Source organism: Jaculus jaculus, chromosome 23 (genome assembly GCF_020740685.1).
Source record: "Jaculus jaculus isolate mJacJac1 chromosome 23, mJacJac1.mat.Y.cur, whole genome shotgun sequence".
Lineage (NCBI taxonomy): Eukaryota > Metazoa > Chordata > Mammalia > Rodentia > Dipodidae > Jaculus > Jaculus jaculus.
The window spans coordinates 8,767,611-8,788,036 of NC_059124.1; the positions used below are offsets into that span (position 1 = coordinate 8,767,611).

A 20,426-nucleotide genomic window follows, 5' to 3' on the forward strand; every position below is an offset into this window, starting at 1 on the left:
CAGGCCCTGGCGCCGACCAAGACACTGGGCTTGACATTCTCATCTCTGCTGCCCACCAGCCTCAGGACCAGCTGAGTAAGCTAAGTGATCTTAACCAAGTCTTCCTCAGCTGAAGAGACCAACCCCAACCCCACCCTCCAGAAGATTCTCCAATGAAGACCAAGCCCAAGCCGATCTTCAGCACGATTCCACACTGACAAACCAACCCCAACTGGACCCTCTGGGAGGTTCCACACTGACATCAACATCTAGTTAGCGAGAACAGTAAAGACAGCCCAGGGTCCTCTTAGCCTGAGCTGGTGAGCTGGGCCTCTGCCATGGCCAACTCTAGGCATCCTGTTGACCAGAGAGAATTCTCAAGAACGCCCAGGCTTACTTCTAGGGTGTTCTGTCACAGTGTTAGGAAGCTGATGAACACAGTACCTTGCAGAGGTGAGCTTCCTCTGCTCGTTACTTGGCATTGACCTAGTACATGAGATGCCACAGTAGTCCTCACAAAGTCAAAGTGAGGTGGGCAGGCAACAGAGAGACAGCACCTGGCAGGAGGGCACCGTATCCTGGGTGTTTGTCAACCCACCTTCCACTAAGGATAAGGCTCCACCTTGGAGCTGTGTCCTTCAGAGAGAAGGCATGGCTGGCTGTTCAGGGTGGTGTGAATGCCAAACACACAGGGCTCCCTGGGCACACTAAGGGGCAGGGCGGACTCTGAAGAGGCACTCATCCTGCCTCCCCCCCAGGAATGCAACCCCTCTGGAGATTAGGCTGAAGTTCATGCCACCTCCTCCGTGGGACCTACTGACATCCCTACCCGCGTCACCGTGGCACGCGGCGAGATGCAGAGGCTCTGGTCGTTTATGGTGCCCGGGTGAGGCACAGGGCACTGTGGAGAAGCAACAGCACTGTGAGGCAGCACACAGCAGAGGCCGTGAAAGACGCGAAGACCCCGGGGAGCCCTGGCGAGAGTTAGCGATCGCCGGCGGGCATCTAGAGCCCCCATCGTAAGAGGCTCTGGATTCCTCCGCGCCGTCATCTGGCTGTGTGTTTTCTTATTTGTATTCTGCTCTGTTGCACATCACCCTGGGCAAGGTGTGGTCAGTGTCACAAATGGTCCCCAGGCCAGACGCCTTGATTCCAAAGACACATGGGTTTCTCCGATGCCCTAGCTACGCCAACAAATTTCTACCTGTCTAAGATTCCTCCCCAGCAATCCCAGAAAATCCTTTTGTTTTGAGACAGGGTTTCACTCCGGCCCAGGCTGACCTGGAATTCACTCTGTAGTCTCAGGGTGGCCTCGAACGCACGGCGATCCTCCTACCTCTGCCTCCCGAGTGCTGGGATTAAAGGCGTGCGCCACCATATCCGGCAGAAAATCCTTTTTTCTTAAATCTCTTTTTGTTTTCTCTTAGTCCTCCAAACCCTCTAGTTTATGTGTGTACTTGACGCTTTATGTCTAAATACTCACCCCAGACCCTTCTCTTTATGCTTTTCATCCTATCTTCGCTGGCTTCCCCATGAACAACAGAGGTGTATCGAACATCCTGAATGTGTTCACCGCTGGAAAATAAACTGCAACCCTACTTAGCCACGTAACCCCTAAGGTGCAATTGACATGCAGGTGGGAGACACGGAGCTCGGGGGGCCTCGACCCACGTTGAAGCCACTCTGAGGGACACATGTTTAAGACCCCTTCCTTGGATCGCACTGGCTCCTCTTGTGATGGCTGTGTCACTTTTACAAAACTGTGACCCAAATGCCTGACAGAAACAACTTGAGAAAAATTACTTTGTTCCGTGAGTTCAGAGCCCTCAGTCCTTAATCACTGGACCCACACTTTCGTGGCGGTGCGAGCATGCCAACGACAAGACGGTTCACCTCACAGCAGACAGGAGGCGCATGGCAAAGACGCACCCTTCAAGTCTTCTTCCTCCAGGGAGCACCCTCCCCTAAAATTTCCAACACCTTCTAGAACAGCACTACCAGCCAGGGCCCAAGCTTTCCACATATAAGCCTGCAAGATACATTTCGCATTCAAACCATTACACCGGGGAGTCAGTTGCACAAGCCCACCAGAATGGGCTCCAGGCCAGCATGTACCAGTTTCTATGGGCCTCGGATGAGCTGTGTTTTGGTCAACTCCATTTCCTATGCTGGTCTTTTATTTCCTACTGACAAGTGCAAAGACTATCCCACCCTCTTCCTCCTTCTGAGGAAGATCATGAGGACGAGTACAATATAATCCATGCACCTCACGATGACATTTCAGTCAATAATGACACATATTTGATGGCGGCTCCATCACGCAGAGGCCCTGGGGATGGACCGTGGCTTGCAGTGGAGACCCAGTGCAGATGCCAGGACCACTAGATGGCTGCCAAGGAGAGCTGCTGACTCCGATGAGGGTTTACCAGGACTGTGAGTAGCCTAGCTGGAGGGGCAGCATTGGAACGCCACAGACTTGTTGCTGGTTAGAATTATCAGACTTGGAAACTGGTTAGGGTTGTTGGACTTGGGGCTGCAGAATTTGATGTTGGCCCTGGTTGCTTTAAATCTTGTCTTGGTCTTTGCTCTGCCCAGTGCCATCTTCTGCAGTGTGAATGTTTATTCTGTGCCATTATGGGTTTTTGTTTGGTTTGGATTGTATTGTGGCTCAGTTAAAAGACCTTTGGACTATGAGGATGTTTGAACATCATCAGGACTGATAAAAACTATGGGACTTTTAAAGTTGGACTGAATGCATTGCGCTTTACATAATGGATGGTTAATAGTTTATGGGGGGCCAGAGGCAGAATGTGGTGGTTTGGTTCAGGTGTCCCCCTTAAACTCAGGTGTTCTGAATGCCAGGTTCCCAGATGATGGAGATTTGGGAATTAGCGCCTCCTGGAGGGAGTGTATTCTTGGGGGCGGGCTTATGGGTGTTATAGCCAGCTCTCCCTTGCTAGTGTTTGGCACACTCTCCTGTTACTGCGGTCCACCTTATGTTGGCCAGGGGGTGATGTCCACCCTCTGCTCACGCCATCGTTTTCCCCTGCCATCGCGGAGCTTCCCCTCGAGCCTGTAAGCCAAAATAAACCTCTTTTTCCCACAAGCTGCTCTTGGTTGGGTGATTTCTGCCAGCAATGTGAACCTGACTTCAACAGTTGTTAAGGTGCTTGCCCGCGAAGCCTAAGGACCCATGTTCGACTCCCCAGATCCCATGTAAGCCAGAAGCACAGTGTGGCACATGTACAAGGTGACGCATGCACGTACAAGGTTGCACACACACCTGGAGTGTGATTACAGTGGCTGGGGACCCTGGCGTGACAATTCTCTCCCTTACTCTCACTTTCGCTCTTGCTCTCTCATAAAAAAAAAAAAAAAAAAAAAAAAAAGCCAGGGCTGGAGGAATGGCTTAGCTGTTAAGGCGTTTTCCTACAAAGCCAAATGACCCAGGTTTGATTCCCCAGGACACACGTTAGCCAGATGTACAAGGGGGCGCACACATCTGGAGTTCATTTGCAGTGGCTAGTGGCCCTGGCGGGACCATTCTCTCTCTCTCTCTACCTCTTTCTCTATCTCTAATAAATAAATAATAAAATTTTTTTTTTAAAGGCCAGTCTGTTGGGCTCGCCTTAAAAAAAACAGAAAGATTAAAATGGAGCTAAAATGTCCCCAACACATAGCTTCCTAAAACAATAGCACATTATTTGTTATTAACTTCATGTTATTAAATAAACATGTTATTCTTATGCTCATGGAGATGCTGGTGTAAATGAACCTATGTTAAAGTCCAGCACACAGTGCTCGGTGATGCCGTACATACACGGCACTTTCACCACTGTTTTGGAGTGTACTGTTACTTATAAAACAAGGAAGTTTACCACAAAATAAACCACTGTGTCCCACTGACAGCAGCCTCGTAGACGGTGAGCTTAGCATCTAGATAACATCCAAAGGTGGGATCGCGTGATGAGCCTACACACCAGGAGGGTTTGTGCACACGCATCCTGCTACATTCCTACAACATTTTTTCTCAGAACAGTCCCTTGTCATCGGGTGTGTGACTCTACATTGCACTACCACAGATGGACAGAGAGAAAAGATAGGAACTCATGGACCATAAATAGAAATGGCTTGTGACTGCCACACTGCCCTCCTGTGACTTCTCTACAGAGTCTCCTTTTGCTTTAGCTACTTTAAGCGGGCCCTATCCTTTGCAGTCAAAATTCCCTGCTAAAGGGTTGGAGAGATGGCTTAGCGGTTAAGGTGCACGCCTGCAAAACCTAAGGACCCCAGTTCGAGGCTCGATTCCCCAGGACTCACGTTAGCCACATGCACAAGGGGGCGCACGCGTCTGGAGTTTGTTTGCAGTGGCTGGAGGCCCTGGCGCGCCCATTCTCTCTCTCTCCCCCCCTCTTTCTCTCTCTGTCTGATGCTCTTAAATAAATAAATAAAAACAAAAAAATATTTTAAAAATGAACTCCAAACAGCACTCTGTTTTAGATAACAAGTCTTCTCCTGTGGCTAATGGAGACAGGTGGAGACCAAGAGACTTCCACGGTTTCGTGCTCCCACTTCATCCTCTCCCAAGGACACCAAGCGCCACCACCCACCCTCGGTGTCCACAGGGCAGGTGGGCCGGAACAGCTCTCCACGCGTGCACGCACTCCCAAGCCCTCCCTCCGTCATGCCGACATGCACCAAGAGCTTGGCCTTCCCTGCAGCTCACACTGCAGAAGCAAGCACAGCTCCCTCCTGCCTCGATCTGCTCTCCTGTGACTCGCTCCTGACAAAAACGCAGGCATGGAAGCTGGGTGCAGTGGCGCACGCCTTTAATCCCAGTACTCGGAGGCAGAGGTAGGAGGATCGCCATGAGTTCGAAGCCACCCTAAGAATACATAGTGAATTCCAGGTCAGTCTGGGCTAGAGCAAGACCTTACCTTGAAAAAAGAAAGAAAGGAAGGAAGGAAGGAAGGAAGGAAGGAAGGAAGGAAGGAAGGAAGGAAGGAAGGAAGGAAGGAAGGAAGGAAAGAGGGAGGGAGGGAGGGAGGGAGGGAAAGAGAGATAGAAAGAGAAGAAAAAAATGCAGTCATGGTGCCAGGATTTAGCCAGTGAGCTGAATTTGACACAAAATCTTCCCTAAAGATGGCTGCCCCCCTCTTTTACTTTAAGATCTTATCTGTCTTTAGTGTGTAAGGATAGCTGCCTTAGGAGGCCACACACACACTGGATTTGGGGAACAGCCATCACATCTTTGATCCCTCAAATTATAAACAGGGTCTGACAGTGACCTCTGGACTCCATGCTGTTGAGAAGAAGTGACAGAGGGGTGTTCAGCACTGAGACATCTCTATCACACCTTCCAAGGCTCAGGGTCCATTGAGGAATAGATGGTAGAAAGAATTTAAGAGCCAAAGGAAGGGCAGGACTGCTTACAATGCACTCTTCCAGACACAAAATAGATACCCACGACCTCACAGTGCCTGACACTACCTACAGAAGACTCTCAAAATAGGAGGAAAAGATGATGACATCAAAAATAAAAGAGAGACTGAATGAGAGGGAGAGGGGATATGATGGAGCACGGCGTGGTGAAGGGGAAAGTGAGGGGAGGGAATTATCGTGGTTTATTGTCTATAATAATGGAAGTTACAATAAAAAATTTTTTCAACAAGATAAATAAGTAAGCAGGTCCTGAAAATCCCCAGCCTATGTGGAAACTGGATGAGGAACAATCACAGAAGATTCACAGCTTATAGCTGCTCCAGGGAGAGATACGGGTGGTGGACAAGAGAGGAAAAATCAAGAATTCTTCTCGAGGCATTTTATGCCGTCTGGCTCTGCTCACATTACTTCTGCCCTCAAGACTTAAAACCATGCGACAGACATGCCCATTGGCCAAGGATAGACCACACAGGGGTGGCCCAGCAGTTCTCTTCTCACAGCAGTATTGCCGAGCCTGTTACAGTTTGAAATATCTCCACAGACGTGCACGTGTGGAAGGCTTGGTCCCCATTCTCCATCATACAAAAGTGGACCTTTGGGTGATGGTTAGATCATTAGGCCCCTGACGTCATGAATGGATCAAATCATTCTATCAAGCTAAACTACTGGAGGTACAGCTTCGTTGGCGAAAGTCCCTTGAATGGTATGTTCTATCCCCCAGGTGTCTCTCTCTCTGTCTCCCCCCGATAGCTCTTTCCTAACATCGCCGTCCAATCTTCCCTACTAGAAGGCCCCGAGAGCACCCAGTCCTTCTGCCCCACTCACCGGCCGGCAGCTGTCCTCACAGGGCTTCTGAGAGCACTGGGCCACCCGCAGGCCTATCACAGCGTCTTCCGTGTCCGTGCAGGTGCAGACGTCGCAGCCCTCCTCCCAGAACTGGCCCACAGGGTAGATGGTGCCTCGGTGGACACAAACCTGGTGGCACAAAGTGTCTGTGAAGGACCCATTGGGTTCATTTGAACAGGCGTGACCACTTCCCCAGAAGTGGAAGATGCTCAGATGCTGAGAAAATGGTCACGCATTCAAGCCAGGGAGGTCCCTCCACATAGAGGTAGGGACACCCGTGACACTGACGTGGTCCTCTTCCCTTTCGTGACACTCAGTCTTAGGAAAGCCTCCTGGTCTAAACCGGGAGTGGCTCTGAGGGACCCTCTGTGGCCCCCAGTCTTGGGGATAGCACAGTAGCTGTGTAGTCTGGCCTCCATATTGCTTTAAGAGCATACACCTCCTTACTGTGTCACACAGACACTGCACCTAAGGGCTCTGACACAGTCATATCCTTGGACTGAGGACCTGTGGTGGTTTGAACAGATGGCCCCCCAATATAGTCAGTGTTTTGTTAGCTTGTAGTTTGCATCTGCAGCCACCTGGCTGGAGGCGGTGTCACTGGGCAGACCTTAAGGTGTGGTGATGGGTTTGAAATTGCAATCTAAAGATACGCAAAGTGCCCAGTTCTGCCTGGAGTTCCCGAAGTGTGCTGTGCTGTGCTGTGCTGTGCGGTTTTTGGCTTTTAGCTTGTGCTTCTGTCTCTCTCTCTGCTTGGACCTGTGAAGGCAGGCCGGCTTCTTCTCCCATCATGGAACTTCCCCTGGATCTGTAAGCATCAATAACTATCCCTTCCTCCATGACTGAGCCTGGTCTGGACATTCAGCTCAGTGACCCTGAGGATGTCTGCTACACTGAGCCCCCTATCCCCTGAGGAGCAAGAAGGCGAGGCAGATTGGGAAGGATAAGGATATTGCAAGCAAAGACTCTGGGGTACGGAGGATGGGCACTTGAGACAAGGAGGATGGAGGAGACATGGAGAGTGGGATTACAAAGACTGTTGGAACCAGAATATCCAAGCCAGGGTTGAATGCCTTGCAAGCACTCAGACATGAATGAAACGGTCAGGGGACTGTCTGATCCAGGGACCTAATAGCAATTTTGAAATCAATCCCAAATGTGCCCTCCAAAGATAGAGAACAGGTCTTGCATCCCTTGACATAAGAACAGTACAAAATACTTTGAAACCAGTCTCCCTGTGGAACGAACTGAATGGTGCTGAAAGAGCCACCTGGTTCTTCTGTTAGGAAGTCTGTTAGAAAATGCTACCAGCCCCATGGAGAACTCAGCGATGCTGAACTAAAGAACATGAGATTGACCATTTGACCCAGAATCTCACTCCTAACAATCTATCTCAAAGATGCATTGGCAAAAGTCAAAAATAACACATCCACAAAAGTACTTATGTAGTATTATAATACTAATAATAATACTAAAAGCCTGAAGTAACTCAAATGTCCATTAATAGAAGACTTGTTGAATAAACTAGGGTGTATCTATATAGTTGGGGGGGGAGGCTGAACTCAATATAATAAAATAGCCTTCATTATACATTGTTAAATAAAAAGAAAAACTGCATCAAATCTCATAATATGCTACCTTCCCCATGACAACTGGGAAGAAGTGTGAAAATATTTTCAAAAAGAAAAGCTAACAAAATTTTTAAAGGAATAAGAAAGAAAATGGGTCTCTAAGTATGACTGCTCAGAACATGTACTAGTTTATAATTTAGATGTTAGAGTAATGTTTATATGACAAAAATATTAAAGCAAAAAAAAAATAAAATCCCCTTTTAAATAAAAACACACTGAGATATCTTATTAACAGGATAATGAATCAGTGGTACAATCATAAGAGAAAAATAATTAATGATGATAGCATTATAATTTTAAATCATTATGGGTATGGTTTTGTGGTTAAGGTACCTGCCAGAAAAGCCAAAGGACCCAGGTTCAATTCCCCAGTACCCATGTAAGTCAGATGCACAAGGTGGTGCATGCATCTAGAGTTCATCTGCAATGGCTAGAGGCCATGGCGTGCCCATTCACTATCTGCCCCCCTCCCCCGCCTCTCTCTCATAAATAAATAAATAAATAAGGACTGCAGAGATTGCTCGGTGGTTAAGGCACCAATACTTTGGTCATCTCGATTAGGTGTCAGCTCAGAAAATGGGTAAGGAAAAGAATCGAGTATGTATTCTACATTATCCACGGTAATTTTATTTCCTGGTAAGCAAGACCAGCTGGGGAATGGTTGCCTGGAGGGTTGATGGATGGATGGACAGACGGATGGATAAGTGGTTGTTATCAAATGAGTAAACTAACTACTCACTAAATAATGGATGAAATCGTACCATTTCCTTGGCTAACTAACCTACAAACAAGCTCTTTAAAGGTAGGAGCCATAAACTGCCCGCACTCTTAGTACCCCACCATGCCGAGCACACAGACGTTCCGCTGTGATATTCCTGGGTTACTGAACTTCCCACGTGGACAGGATGGAGGCCTGGCTGCCCACCTGCTCGCCTCCCCTTCTCATTTGGCTCGGGGAGGGAGGGAGAACGAGCTGCGCAGATGAAGATGTCCCCTGGAGAGCAGAGCAGTTGCCCCAGCCAGAGTGGTGCCTACCTTGTCGGGGACGCAGGTGACGCTGGTGCAGCCACAGTCGTTGGTGGTGGCCGAGGACAGGTACCCGAGCGGGCAGCTCGCGGTGGAGTTGGTACAGCTGCAGGCACAGTCGTACTCATCGCAGCACTGGCTCTTCCGGAGGGTGGGCGTCCGGTGCGGGGGACAGGCGGGTGGGGACACAGTCGGGCACTCCTCCTTTCTGCAGGCTGAGGGCGGCGAGAGGGACACCTCAGTCCTACCATGCGGAGCACTGAGCCCCTCGGGGAGTCCTAAGTCCTCGGCTGTGGCAGGGCCGTGGGAAGCACAAGACCCGGGGACTAAGTCGGGTGTGCCCGCTGCTGAGCCCAGGGCTGGGGAACCCCTGAACCAGGGACTAAGCCGGGTGTGCCCACTGCTGAGCCCAGGGCTGGGGAACCCCTGAACCAGGGACTAAGCCGGGTGTGCCCACTGCTGAGCCCAGGGCTGGGGAACCCCTGAACCAGGGACTAAGTTGGGTGTGCCCACTGCTGAGCCCAGAGCTGGGGAACCCCTGAACCAGGGACTAAGCCGGGTGTGCCCACTGCTGAGCCCAGGACTGGGGAACCCCTGAACCAGGGACTAAGTCGGGTGTGCCCACTGCTGAGCCCAGGGCTGGGGAACCCCTGAACCAGGGACTAAGTCGCGTGTGCCCACTGCTGAGCCCAGGGCTGGGGAACCCCTGAACCAGGGACTAAGCCGGGTGTGCCCACTGCTGAGCCCAGGACTGGGGAACCCCTGAACCAGGGACTAAGTCAGGTATGCCCACTGCTGAGCCCAGGGCGGAGGAACCCCTGAACCAGAGACTAAGTTGGGTATGCCCGCTGCTGAGCCCAGGGCGGAGGAACCCCTGAACCAGGGACTAAGTCGGGTGTGCCCACTGCTGAGCCCAGGGCTGGGCAACCCCTGAACCAGGGACTATGTTGGGTGTGCCCACTGGTGAGCCCAGGGTGGAGAAAACCCTGAACCAGGGACTAAGTCGGGTGTGCTCACTGCTGAGCCCAGGGTGGAGGAACCCCAGAACCAGGGACTATGTCGGATATACCCACTGTTGAGCCCAGGTCTGGGTAACCCCAGAACCAGGGACTATGCCAGGTATTCCCTCTGCCAAGCTTGGGGACTGCATGAAATCCCGCTACAGCAAAACTCAGTCTGCAGAGAGGCAAGCTTGGTGAAGAGGGAAAAGGTGAGCCTGGGATTTCTAATGGAGAAGGGAAGGCAAGATGCTTCCAGCTATTGATTCTCAGAGGCCCAGTTCTCACTCTTATAACCCAGAGAGGCCTGGGCAGCCCGTGGCTGGTAGGCACTCACATGCCGCCATACACATGATCCCAGCCCCACCTCGGTCCCTACAACTCACGCCTCTAAGGGTCTCAGTCCTTCCACAACGTGGGAGTGGAAGGTTGGCAGTGATCCTGTCAAATCCACAGTGTTATTTCATAAATGCAAAGTCCAGGGCTGGAGAGATGGCTTAGCGGTTAAGCGCTTGCCTGTGAAGCCTAAGGTTCAAGGCTCCGTTCCCCAGGACCCAAGTTAGCCAGATGCACAAGGGGGCGCTAGTGTCTGGAGTTCATTTGGAGTGGCTGGAGGCCCGGGCACGACCATTCTCTCTCTCTCTCCCTCTCTCTCTCTCTTTCTCTGTTGTTCTCAAATAAATAAATAAAAATAAACCAAAAAAAATTTTTTTTAAATGCAAAGTCCATCCTTGTATCCTGTGCCTGGTACCAACTGCCTTTGTCCCCTGCACTCTGGGAGCTTCGTAGCGAAGAACTCAGGTGACATTCTATATTAGGAGGACAAGAACGCCACCACTGTGCTAAAAACGGATCCTCATCGTGAAATACAGGCTTCCGTTTCTTATTTTAGTCCAACACAAGGCTAAAAATTATATTTCATGATTAACTTATACACCTACAAAGGAAACCCCCCCAAAAAAAATAACACTAATTTTGTTTGGGAATAAGTTTCATTAGCGAAGGTACACAGGGGTGCCTTGTACACAGGGGTGCCTTGTACACAGAGGTGCCTTGTACACAGGGGTGCCTTGTACACAGGGGTGCCTTGTCCACAGGGGTGCCTTGTACACAGGGGTGCCTTGTACACAGAGGTGCCTTGTACACAGGGGTGCCTTGTCCACAGGGGTGCCTTGTACACAGGGGTGACTTGTACACAGTGGTGCCTTGTACACAGGGGTGCCTTGTACACAGGGGTGCCTTGTACACAGGGGTGCCTTGTACACAGGGGTGCCTTGTACACAGAGGTGCCTTGTACACAGGGGTGCCTTGTACACAGAGGTGCCTTGTACACAGAGGTGCCTTGTACACAGGGGTGCCTTGTACACAGAGGTGCCTTGTACACAGGGGTGCCTTGTCCACAGGGGTGCCTTGTCCACAGGGGTGCCTTGTACACAGGGGTGCCTTGTGCACAGAGGTGCCTTGTACACAGGGGTGCCTTGTACACAGGGGTGCCTTGTACACAGAGGTGCCTTGAACACAGGGGTGCCTTGTCCACAGGGGTGCCTTGTCCACAGGGGTGCCTTGTGCACAGGGGTGCCTTGGACACAGGGGTGCCTTGTACACAGAGGTGCCTTGTACACAGGGGTGCCTTGTCCACAGGGGTGCCTTGTACACAGAGGTGCCTTGTGCACAGGGGTGCCTTGTACACAGGGGTGCCTTGTACACAGGGGTGCCTTGTACACAGAGGTGCCTTGTACACAGGGGTGCCTTGTGCACAGGGGTGCCTTGTACACAGGGGTGCCTTGTCCACAGGGGTGCCTTGTCCACAGGGGTGCCTTGTACACAGAGGTGCCTTGTACACAGGGGTGCCTTGTACACAGGGGTGCCTTGTCCACAGGGGTGCCTTGTACACAGGGGTGCCTTGTACACAGAGGTGCCTTGTACACAGGGGTGCCTTGTACACAGAGGTGCCTTGTACACAGAGGTGCCTTGTACCAGGGGTGCCTTGTACACAGGGGTGCCTTGTCCACAGGGGTGCCTTGTACACAGGGGTGCCTTGTACACAGAGGTGCCTTGTACACAGAGGTGCCTTGTACACAGGGGTGCCTTGTACACAGAGGTGCCTTGTACACAGAGGTGCCTTGTACACAGGGGTGCCTTGTACACAGAGGTGCCTTGTACACAGAGGTGCCTTGTCCACAGGGGTGCCTTGTCCACAGGGGTGCCTTGTACACAGAGGTGCCTTGTGCACAGGGGTGCCTTGTACACAGGGGTGCCTTGTACACAGGGGTGCCTTGTACACAGAGGTGCCTTGTACACAGGGGTGCCTTGTACACAGAGGTGCCTTGTACACAGGGGTGCCTTGTACACAGAGGTGCCTTGTACACAGGGGTGCCTTGTACACAGGGGTGCCTTGTCCACAGGGGTGCCTTGTACACAGGGGTGCCTTGTGCACAGGGCTTCCTTGTACACAGGGGTGCCTTGTACACAGGGGTGCCTTGTTCACAGAGGTGCCTTGTACACAGGGGTGCCTTGTACACAGGGGTGCCTTGTACACAGAGGTGCCTTGTACACAGGGGTGCCTTGTATACAGAGGTGCCTTATACAGGGGTGCCTTGTACACAGGGGTGCCTTGTACACAGAGGTGCCTGGTACACAGGGGTGCCTTGTACACAGAGGTGCCTTGTACACAGAGGTGCCTTGTACACAGAGGTGCCTTGTACACAGGGGTGCCTTGTACACAGAGGTGCCTTGTACACAGAGGTGCCTTGTACACAGGGGTGCCTTGTATACAGAGGTGCCTTGTACACAGGGGTGCCTTGTACACAGGGGTGCCTTGTACACAGAGGTGCCTTGTCCACAGAGGTGCCTTGTCCACAGGGGTGCCTTGTACACAGAGGTGCCTTGTACACAGGGGTGCCTTGTACACAGAGGTGCCTTGTACACAGGGGTGCCTTGTACACAGAGGTGCCTTGTACACAGAGGTGCCTTGTACACAGGGGTGCCTTGTCCACAGGGGTGCCTTGTACACAGAGGTGCCTTGTACACAGAGGTGCCTTGTACACAGGGGTGCCTTGTACACAGGGGTGCCTTGTACACAGAGGTGCCTTTTACACAGGGGTGCCTTGTCCACAGGGGTGCCTTGTACACAGAGGTGCCTTGTACACAGAGGTGCCTTGTACACAGGGGTGCCTTGTACACAGGGGTGCCTTGAACACAGGGGAGCCTTGTCCACAGGGGTGCCTTGTACACAGAGGTGCCTTGTACACAGAGGTGCCTTGTCCACAGGGGTGCCTTGTACACAGAGGTGCCTTGTACACAGGGGTGCCTTGTACACAGAGGTGCCTTGTACACAGTGGTGCCTTGTACACAGGGGTGCCTTGTACACAGAGGTGCCTTGTACACAGGGGTGCCTTGTACACAGGGGTGCCTTGTCCACAGGGGTGCCTTGTACACAGAGGTGCCTTGTACACAGGGGAGCAGGGGACAAAGGGCTCAAGGGTCTGGAGTCCGAGAGCCGGAGCCCCAGATGCTACTTAACCTGACGCACAAAGGGCGCCTCTGACTCCGCGTCCACACCACTGCACTGACCAGCCAGGACTGTCAGCAGACGCAGTTCACTGTGTCCTCAACCCCTTTTTCCAAATCCAGATTCAGCTGGTTGAAAAGGGGGGATGGGAATCTAGGGACAGAAGACAGCTTCTCGGGTCCAGTGAGGAACGGCGCATCGTACCTGCTCACCCACAGTGGCCTTACCGCAGGTGTAGGTGGGTCTACATTCCCCAGGGTTAGTCAGGGTTGGCTGGAGACCTCCTTCACAGGAAGGCACCACGGGCAGGTCGCAGTTCACCAGGTCACACACTGAGGGCCAAGCGAGAAAGGTCCATGCACAATTTGTAAGGTTACTCTTATAATGCCTGAGGATGGGACCTACATGCCCACTCCTGTGTCCTTCCCCTGTTTCAGGTAACGGTCCAAGAGATGGAGATAAGACAGAGATGGGCCGGGCGTGGTGGTACACTCCTTTAATCCCAGCACTTGGGGGGCAGAGGTAGGTGGATCGCCATGAGTTTGAGGCCACCCTGAGACTCCATAGTGAGTTCCAGGTCAGCCTGGGCTAGAGCGAGGCCCTACCTCAAAAAAGAGAGAAATGGGATGATAAATTAAAATAGATACATAGATGATAGATAGATTGATGATAGGACGTAGATGATAGATAGATAGATAGATAGATAGATAGATAGATAGATAGATAGATAGATAGACAGACAACTTGATGATGGATGTTAAGTACACAGGAAAAAGCAAGAAGAAAAGAGAGAAGAAAGAAAGAAAGAAAGAAAGAAAGGAAGGAAGGAAGGAAGGAAGGAAGGAAGGAAGGAAGGAAGGAAGGAAGGACGAAAGAAAGGAAGAAAGAAAGAAAGAGACTGGATGGTGGATAGATGGATGGATGATTAGACACAGAGAAGAAAGATAAGTGTTTTGGATAATTACTGGGTAGATGATTAGATACATAGGAAAAAGGAAAAGGGAAAGAAAGAAAAAAAGATAAGGAAGGAAAAGATTGGATGGTGGGTGGGTGGATGGTTAGGTGCACAGAAGAAAGACAGAGAGGGAGGGAGGGGGAGGGAAAGAGAGCTCGGGGGATAGATGTCTTCATGTGGAGGAAGAGCCGCAGGTTTTGGCTGTGTCCGAATCGTCCAGAGCTCACATTTCCCTTCCGAAGGTGGCAACTCTGCCTTAGGTTAGTCCAAACACTTCCTGGACTAGGGAGAGCTCAGCGGAGCTGGCATCTGTCTCTAAGATGGGGAACTTGAACTGGACGGCCTTCCAGGTCTCCCTAGCCTCTCTGTTGTCACCAGCCTCGAGGATTCTGCTCGAGTCAGATCGCTCTCCCCAGAAGGTTCTTTCTCATGAATTTCCTCAGCATAAGTGAGCTCCCCGCATTCCTGACTGCTTTCCAAGATCCTTGCCCTTGATCCCTCTGCTCCCCTGAGAACTGAGGCACCGCTTTTATAGGAAAGCAGCAGGGTGACACTTTCCCCAAGGACCCCCGATGCCTCTGCACCTTCTCCCCTGAGCCCCTCAACCCCCCCCCACTTGGCTTGCTGTGTTCACTGCGGCTCTCACAGACGGAGGGGTCAGGAACTGATCTCCATCTACGAGCTCACTGCCTATTTTGCGGGTTCACACCTTAAGTCTTCCTCTGAACAATTAATTGATCGGTGAACTCGTCCGGCAGGACAGGGGTGCCATGTAGCCCGTCGCTTGGTTGGTTCTGAAACCTCTGCCTCACGCCACCCCTCAGCCCGGCCACACCGTGGAGTTGGCAAACCTGTCCCACAAGTCCTCCAGCCAGCTGCTGAAACTCAGGGGCCTGTGTGTGACCTTCTCCACGGGTAGAGTCCTCAAAAGCTTGCCAAAATAGTCTTATAGCAGCGTGACTTTGTCTTCAGTAATTCTCTAGTAATTGCTCTAGTCATCAGCCCATTTTATCAGTGCCCTTAGACCTTACATTTCATCTCTAGCATAGAATTTTCTTAAGACGATATTACCTTAAGGCTTGTTTTTTTGTTTGTTTGTTTGTTTGTTTGTTTTGTTTGTTTCTAGTCTAGCCTGTCTGGCTTTTGCAATGCCACGTGACTAAGAGTGTACCCATCTTTTTCTTTTGGTCTCAGGGTGGCCTCGAACTCACGGCGATCCTCCTACCTCTGCCTCCCGAGTGCTGGGATTAAAGGCGTGCGCCACCGCACCCGGCCAAGGACGTGCCCATCTTTTGGCCTCTATGGCTCGTTTCTCCCGGAGCTGGGCTGGGCTGGGGACCCTGCGGGGACACGGGAGGCAGGCAGGCACATACCACACTCATATTCGGGGCAGCACTGGCCCGCGTCCTTCCTGGGACGGGCGACTTCGCACGGACCGCATGCGGGAGCTGCGGAAGAAAGGTGACAAAAAGTCGGAGGAAGAAACGATGGCCCACCTTAGAGAGCGTTGTCAGTGCTTCCGTTCACCGTAAACCAGCGCGGGATTTAGGGGCCATGGAGTCGGGACCGAAGGCGGCTCCATGGCACCCTCAACTTTAGTCTTTCGCAGACTCTGAGTGGCATGCCAACATTGGGACAGGAGGGCGGGACATGGGTCCAGCTGCAGAAAGGAAGCCCTACGTCCAGCAAGGGGAAACACAGAGCCATCAAGAAAGACCCCCCCCCACACACACACACACACACTGTCCAGATAAGAACTGGTCACCACGTCTGAGACAGGCCAGCCGGAGGCCCACAAGCCCTCCTTCTGCCCAGGGCGGCAGCCAGGAGAACCGTCTCACCTCTGGCCGTGGGGCAGGGCTGTGATGTGCAGTTGATCTTCCTCCCGCTGAGGCATGTGCAGAGCTGACAGGGCTGGTGGTCTGGGATCCAGGTCTCCAGGAACTGAGGGGGTAACAAGGCTCAGCGAAGGGCCCAGGATGCTCACAGGCACAGCCCTCCTGGGGCTGGGCTTTCTCTCCCGAGGCCCAGTTCCTGACGCCTCTTTCTCCAAGAGCCACGCACGTGAACACCAGCAAGGCAAGCAAGAGCCAGAGGGGCTGACGGGAGAGGCTGGAGCAAAGCTGCCGCCTTGCTGCTGTCAGGGAAATGACAAGCATGGAGTTTCACAGGGCAGTGGGGCTTTCCCGATAGCTTCTGAGACGGTGGCAGTCGATCAAACAAAGCTAGGAAGGTCTTCCCAAGACAAATGCGAAGGCAGGTTATAGCCCGGAAAAGTGTGTCTGGGCCTGGCTTAAGACAACGGGGTGGTGGGCTGGAGAGATGGCTTAGCTGTTAAAGGGCTTGCCCGAGAAACCTGAGGACCCAGGTTTGATTGCCCAGGACCCACGTTAGCCAGATGCACAAGGGGGCGCACGCGTCTGGAGTTCGTTTGCAGAGGCTGGAGGCCCTGGCGCTCCCATTGTCTCTTTTGCTCTCTATCTGCTTTGTTCTCTCTCTCTAATAAGTAAGTACAATATTTTAAAAAAAAGATAATAGGGTGGGACAGGCTGAGAGGAGGGGACCAAGACTCCTTGTGCCACTCTGCTTCCTCAGGAGAGGATCTGCCAGAGACACAGCAGCTCTTCCCACGGCTCCAGGATGGGCTACATTCTTCTGTGCCTCAGTTTCCCTGCTTTGCAACGAGGGTGCTCAGCCCAGCAGGACTGATGAGGGGGCGGCTGGCTGAGGGCCTGCTGCAGAGCTGGGCGCTCGCTCGCTATCCGGCTGCCAGGTTTAACCTAAACTCACACTTGAAACCAAGCGCAGGGGCCACAGAGATGGCTCAGCAGGAAAGGGTGCTTGCTGCGTAAGCACGAGGAATGGAGTTCGATTCCCAGCATCCACATAAGCAGCTCAGCACGGTCGGTCACACATGCCTGTCAATGCCAGGGCAGTGACGGGAGGATCAACCACAAAACAGGGCGCTTCAGGTCCAGCCAACAGCTCTGTCTCAGGTGGAAGCTCAGATGAATGAACAACCGAGGAAGACACTGAGCAGCCTCTTCTACCTTCCACACACACCTACACACACACGTACATACACCACATGCACGCGCGCACACACACACACACACACACACACACACACACACGTCCAAAATAAGGAATTAACTTCAAGTTAAGCTGGGCGTGGTGGTGCACGCTTTTAATCCCAGCCCTCGGGAGGCAGAGGTAGGAGGATCACCGTGAGTTCAAGGCCACCCTGAGACGACACAGTGAATTCCAAGTCAGCCTGAGCAGAAAGCCAGGGAGGAAGCGTGGGTGCTGGCCTTGGAGGCCTGGGGTCTACAGTGAGTGAGGAGACAGAAAAGGAAGGGTCCTGGGAGCATGTTTCTGTTTCTAAATGTACTCTCCAGGTAGTCAGACTAAAGGATAAGGAAGTTTCCAGATAACCCAGGAGTGTGCAGGCCCACAGCAGATGCCCAAAGGCAGGTCTTTCTCCTTCTGCTCCAGACAGTAGCCCCTAAAATGTCTGAGACAATAAGCTAAAAGGTGCCCTTTGAGGTTCTGCCAGTCTAGCTATGCACCAGACGGCCAGCAGAGGGCGCAGATGCACAGACTACACACACACACACGCACGCACACACACGCCCAGCTACTTGAGTACCAGGGTCAAGTCCAGGCAGGGCATGAGCAAGCTGCTGTTCAAAGTAAGAGTAAAACATCCAAGACAAACCACCTAAGCGACAGTCCAACTCTCCGCCCAAACATGTCTTTGCACACCACCCACCACTGGCCGGCAGATTGCAAGACACACATCACATGCTGGCCCTGAACAGGAGTTTCAGAGCCACAGAGACTGAGGGTGAGGCCAACTGGTGCCCCCCCCCCACCCCATGGGCCTTGCTGAGCCATGGTGGGCATGGCTGCAGAGCACCAGCCCTTAGCCAGCAGATCCCAGGAGAGGCAGCCCATGGGCAGCCCAGAGCCCTCCGAGGCAGCCATGGACGCTCACACCTCCACGGAGCGTTCCGTTAAGAGAAGCAAGAGCTATGGAAACTGGTAAATATTTCCCCCTTTCCCAGGGTACGATAGATTTAAACCCTGCTTTATTTCCCTGAAGGAGGATTTTTTTTCTGGGCTTTATTTTTTCAGTCTAAAAAGTCATCTAATGCAAATGGTCTTCATATTAGGTTTTTCGTTCTCTCTGCTTTGAAAGCGGAAGCTGAAAACGCAGGTGGCTGGAATATGATGTTCGTTTTCTCTCATTTAAACTCTATTTTCTGGATAACCAAAACCGGCTGTGTTCTCGTCAAAGGGCTTGATTGATTTTATGACACTTGATTTTTTTTTCTAACATAAAACTTTTTATGTCCAAAATATTTCACTATTTGGACAGATTCCTTAACGCAACTCAAATGCCTATTCCAATGTGTTGTGTTGAAGGCAAAGAGAGCCGAGAAGGGAAACTGAGTGAGAGAGGAACAATGGAAGGGAGGTTTGAATTCACGGGCTTAGGCTCTCAGGACCTGCAGACACAGCACCCATGAGCCAGAGGCCTTGCAAAAGAGCTTCCCAGCCCAGGAAACCCAAGAGGAGAGCGTTCCTATCTTTGGGAGTGCCATATGTAAACAGGATGCATCACTGGGCTCTGAAAGAGCCCAGAGTGACGCAAATCAAAGAGAGAAGTATTAGCTTTTTTTTTTTTTAAGTTTTGTTTTGTTTTGTTTTTAATTTGAGAGTGACAGACACAGAGAAAAAGACAGATAGAGGGAGAGAGAGAGAATGGGCGCGCCAGGGCTTCCAGCCTCTGCAAACGAACTCCAGACGCGTGCGCCCCCTTGTGCATCTGGCTAACGTGGGACCTGGGGAACCGAGCCTCGAACCGGAGTCCTTAGGCTTCACAGGCAAGCGCTTAACCGCTAAGCCATCTCTCCAGCCCAGGAGTATTAGCTTTTGCCAACATATTTGCGGAACATTATGGTCCAAGCAGTTACTTGATTTGGCAATCTGACTCTTTTTATTTCCATTGTTTTATTTAGTTTTTCGAGGTAGGGTCTCACTCTAGCACAGGCTGACATGGAATTCATTCACTCCGTAGTCTCAGGGTGGCCTCGAACTCACCACAATCCTCCTACCTCTGCCTCCCAAGCACTGGCATTAAAGGTGTGCGCCACCATGCCTGGCTTCACTTTTTATAAAAAATATATATATTTTTTTAATTATTTATTTATTTATTTGAGAGCGACAGACACAGAGAGAAAGACAGATGGAGAGAGAGAGAATGGGCGTGCCAGGGCTTCCAGCCTCTGCAAACGAACTCCAGATGCGTGCGACCCCTTGTGCACCTGGCTAACGTGGGACCTGGGGAACCGAGCCTGGAACTGGGGTCCTTAGGCTTCACAGGCAAGCGCTTAACCGCTAAGCCATCTCTCCAGCCCCACTTTTACTTATTTACTTATTATTTATTTATTTATTTCGGTTTTTCAAGATAGGGTCTCACTCTAGTCCAGGCTGACCTAGAATTCACTATGTAGTCTCAGGGTGGCCTCAAACCCACTGCGATCCTCCTACCTCTGCCTCCCGAGTGCTGACATTAAAGGCGTGCGCCACTGCACGCAGCTACAGTGTGGTGGTTCGAATGCAGTAGGAGAGTGTGACTGGGCTTCTCTCCCTGCTCACCTGTCCCACAATGAGCTCAAAGGGCCACCGGGATGAAATCCAACAGCTAACCCGGAGCAGACGACACCATCCAAGCCACAGCCTTAAAAGATGCCCATGTCTACATCGATGCCCGGGTAGCTCAAAGGTTAGCTCCTGCGTCTACTGGGGTCCATGGCAGGGCTGGGGTACCACGGGCAGATCTAGCGCTTCCCAGCTTTGCTACCTCCTGTCACTTACCCGAGCCTCATTCTTCTCATCTATCCCACAGGATATTTGCTCGTGATCCCAGTGGGCCTTAAGGAGAATCTCTTTTTTAAAGGCCTGGAGAGATGGCTTTGCAGTCAAGGCGATTGCCTGCAAAGCCAAAGGACCCAAGTTTGATTCCCCAGGAC

The 20,426-nt window shown here is 51.8% G+C and overlaps 1 protein-coding gene across 1 annotated transcript in view; it reads right to left on the reverse strand.

Moving 5' to 3' along the window:
- The window catches only part of Vwf (von Willebrand factor), a 167,817-nt gene that overhangs the window by 21,147 nt on the left and 126,244 nt on the right, over positions 1–20,426 (reverse strand). The window contains exons 39-43 of the mRNA XM_045139643.1: positions 16,230–16,332; positions 15,762–15,836; positions 13,661–13,765; positions 8,934–9,139; positions 6,247–6,396 (exon numbers count right to left, since the gene is read on the reverse strand). Of these exons, the coding sequence (XP_044995578.1) occupies positions 6,247–6,396; positions 8,934–9,139; positions 13,661–13,765; positions 15,762–15,836; positions 16,230–16,332 (639 nt within the window). The remainder of the gene's footprint in view (positions 1–6,246; positions 6,397–8,933; positions 9,140–13,660; positions 13,766–15,761; positions 15,837–16,229; positions 16,333–20,426) is intronic.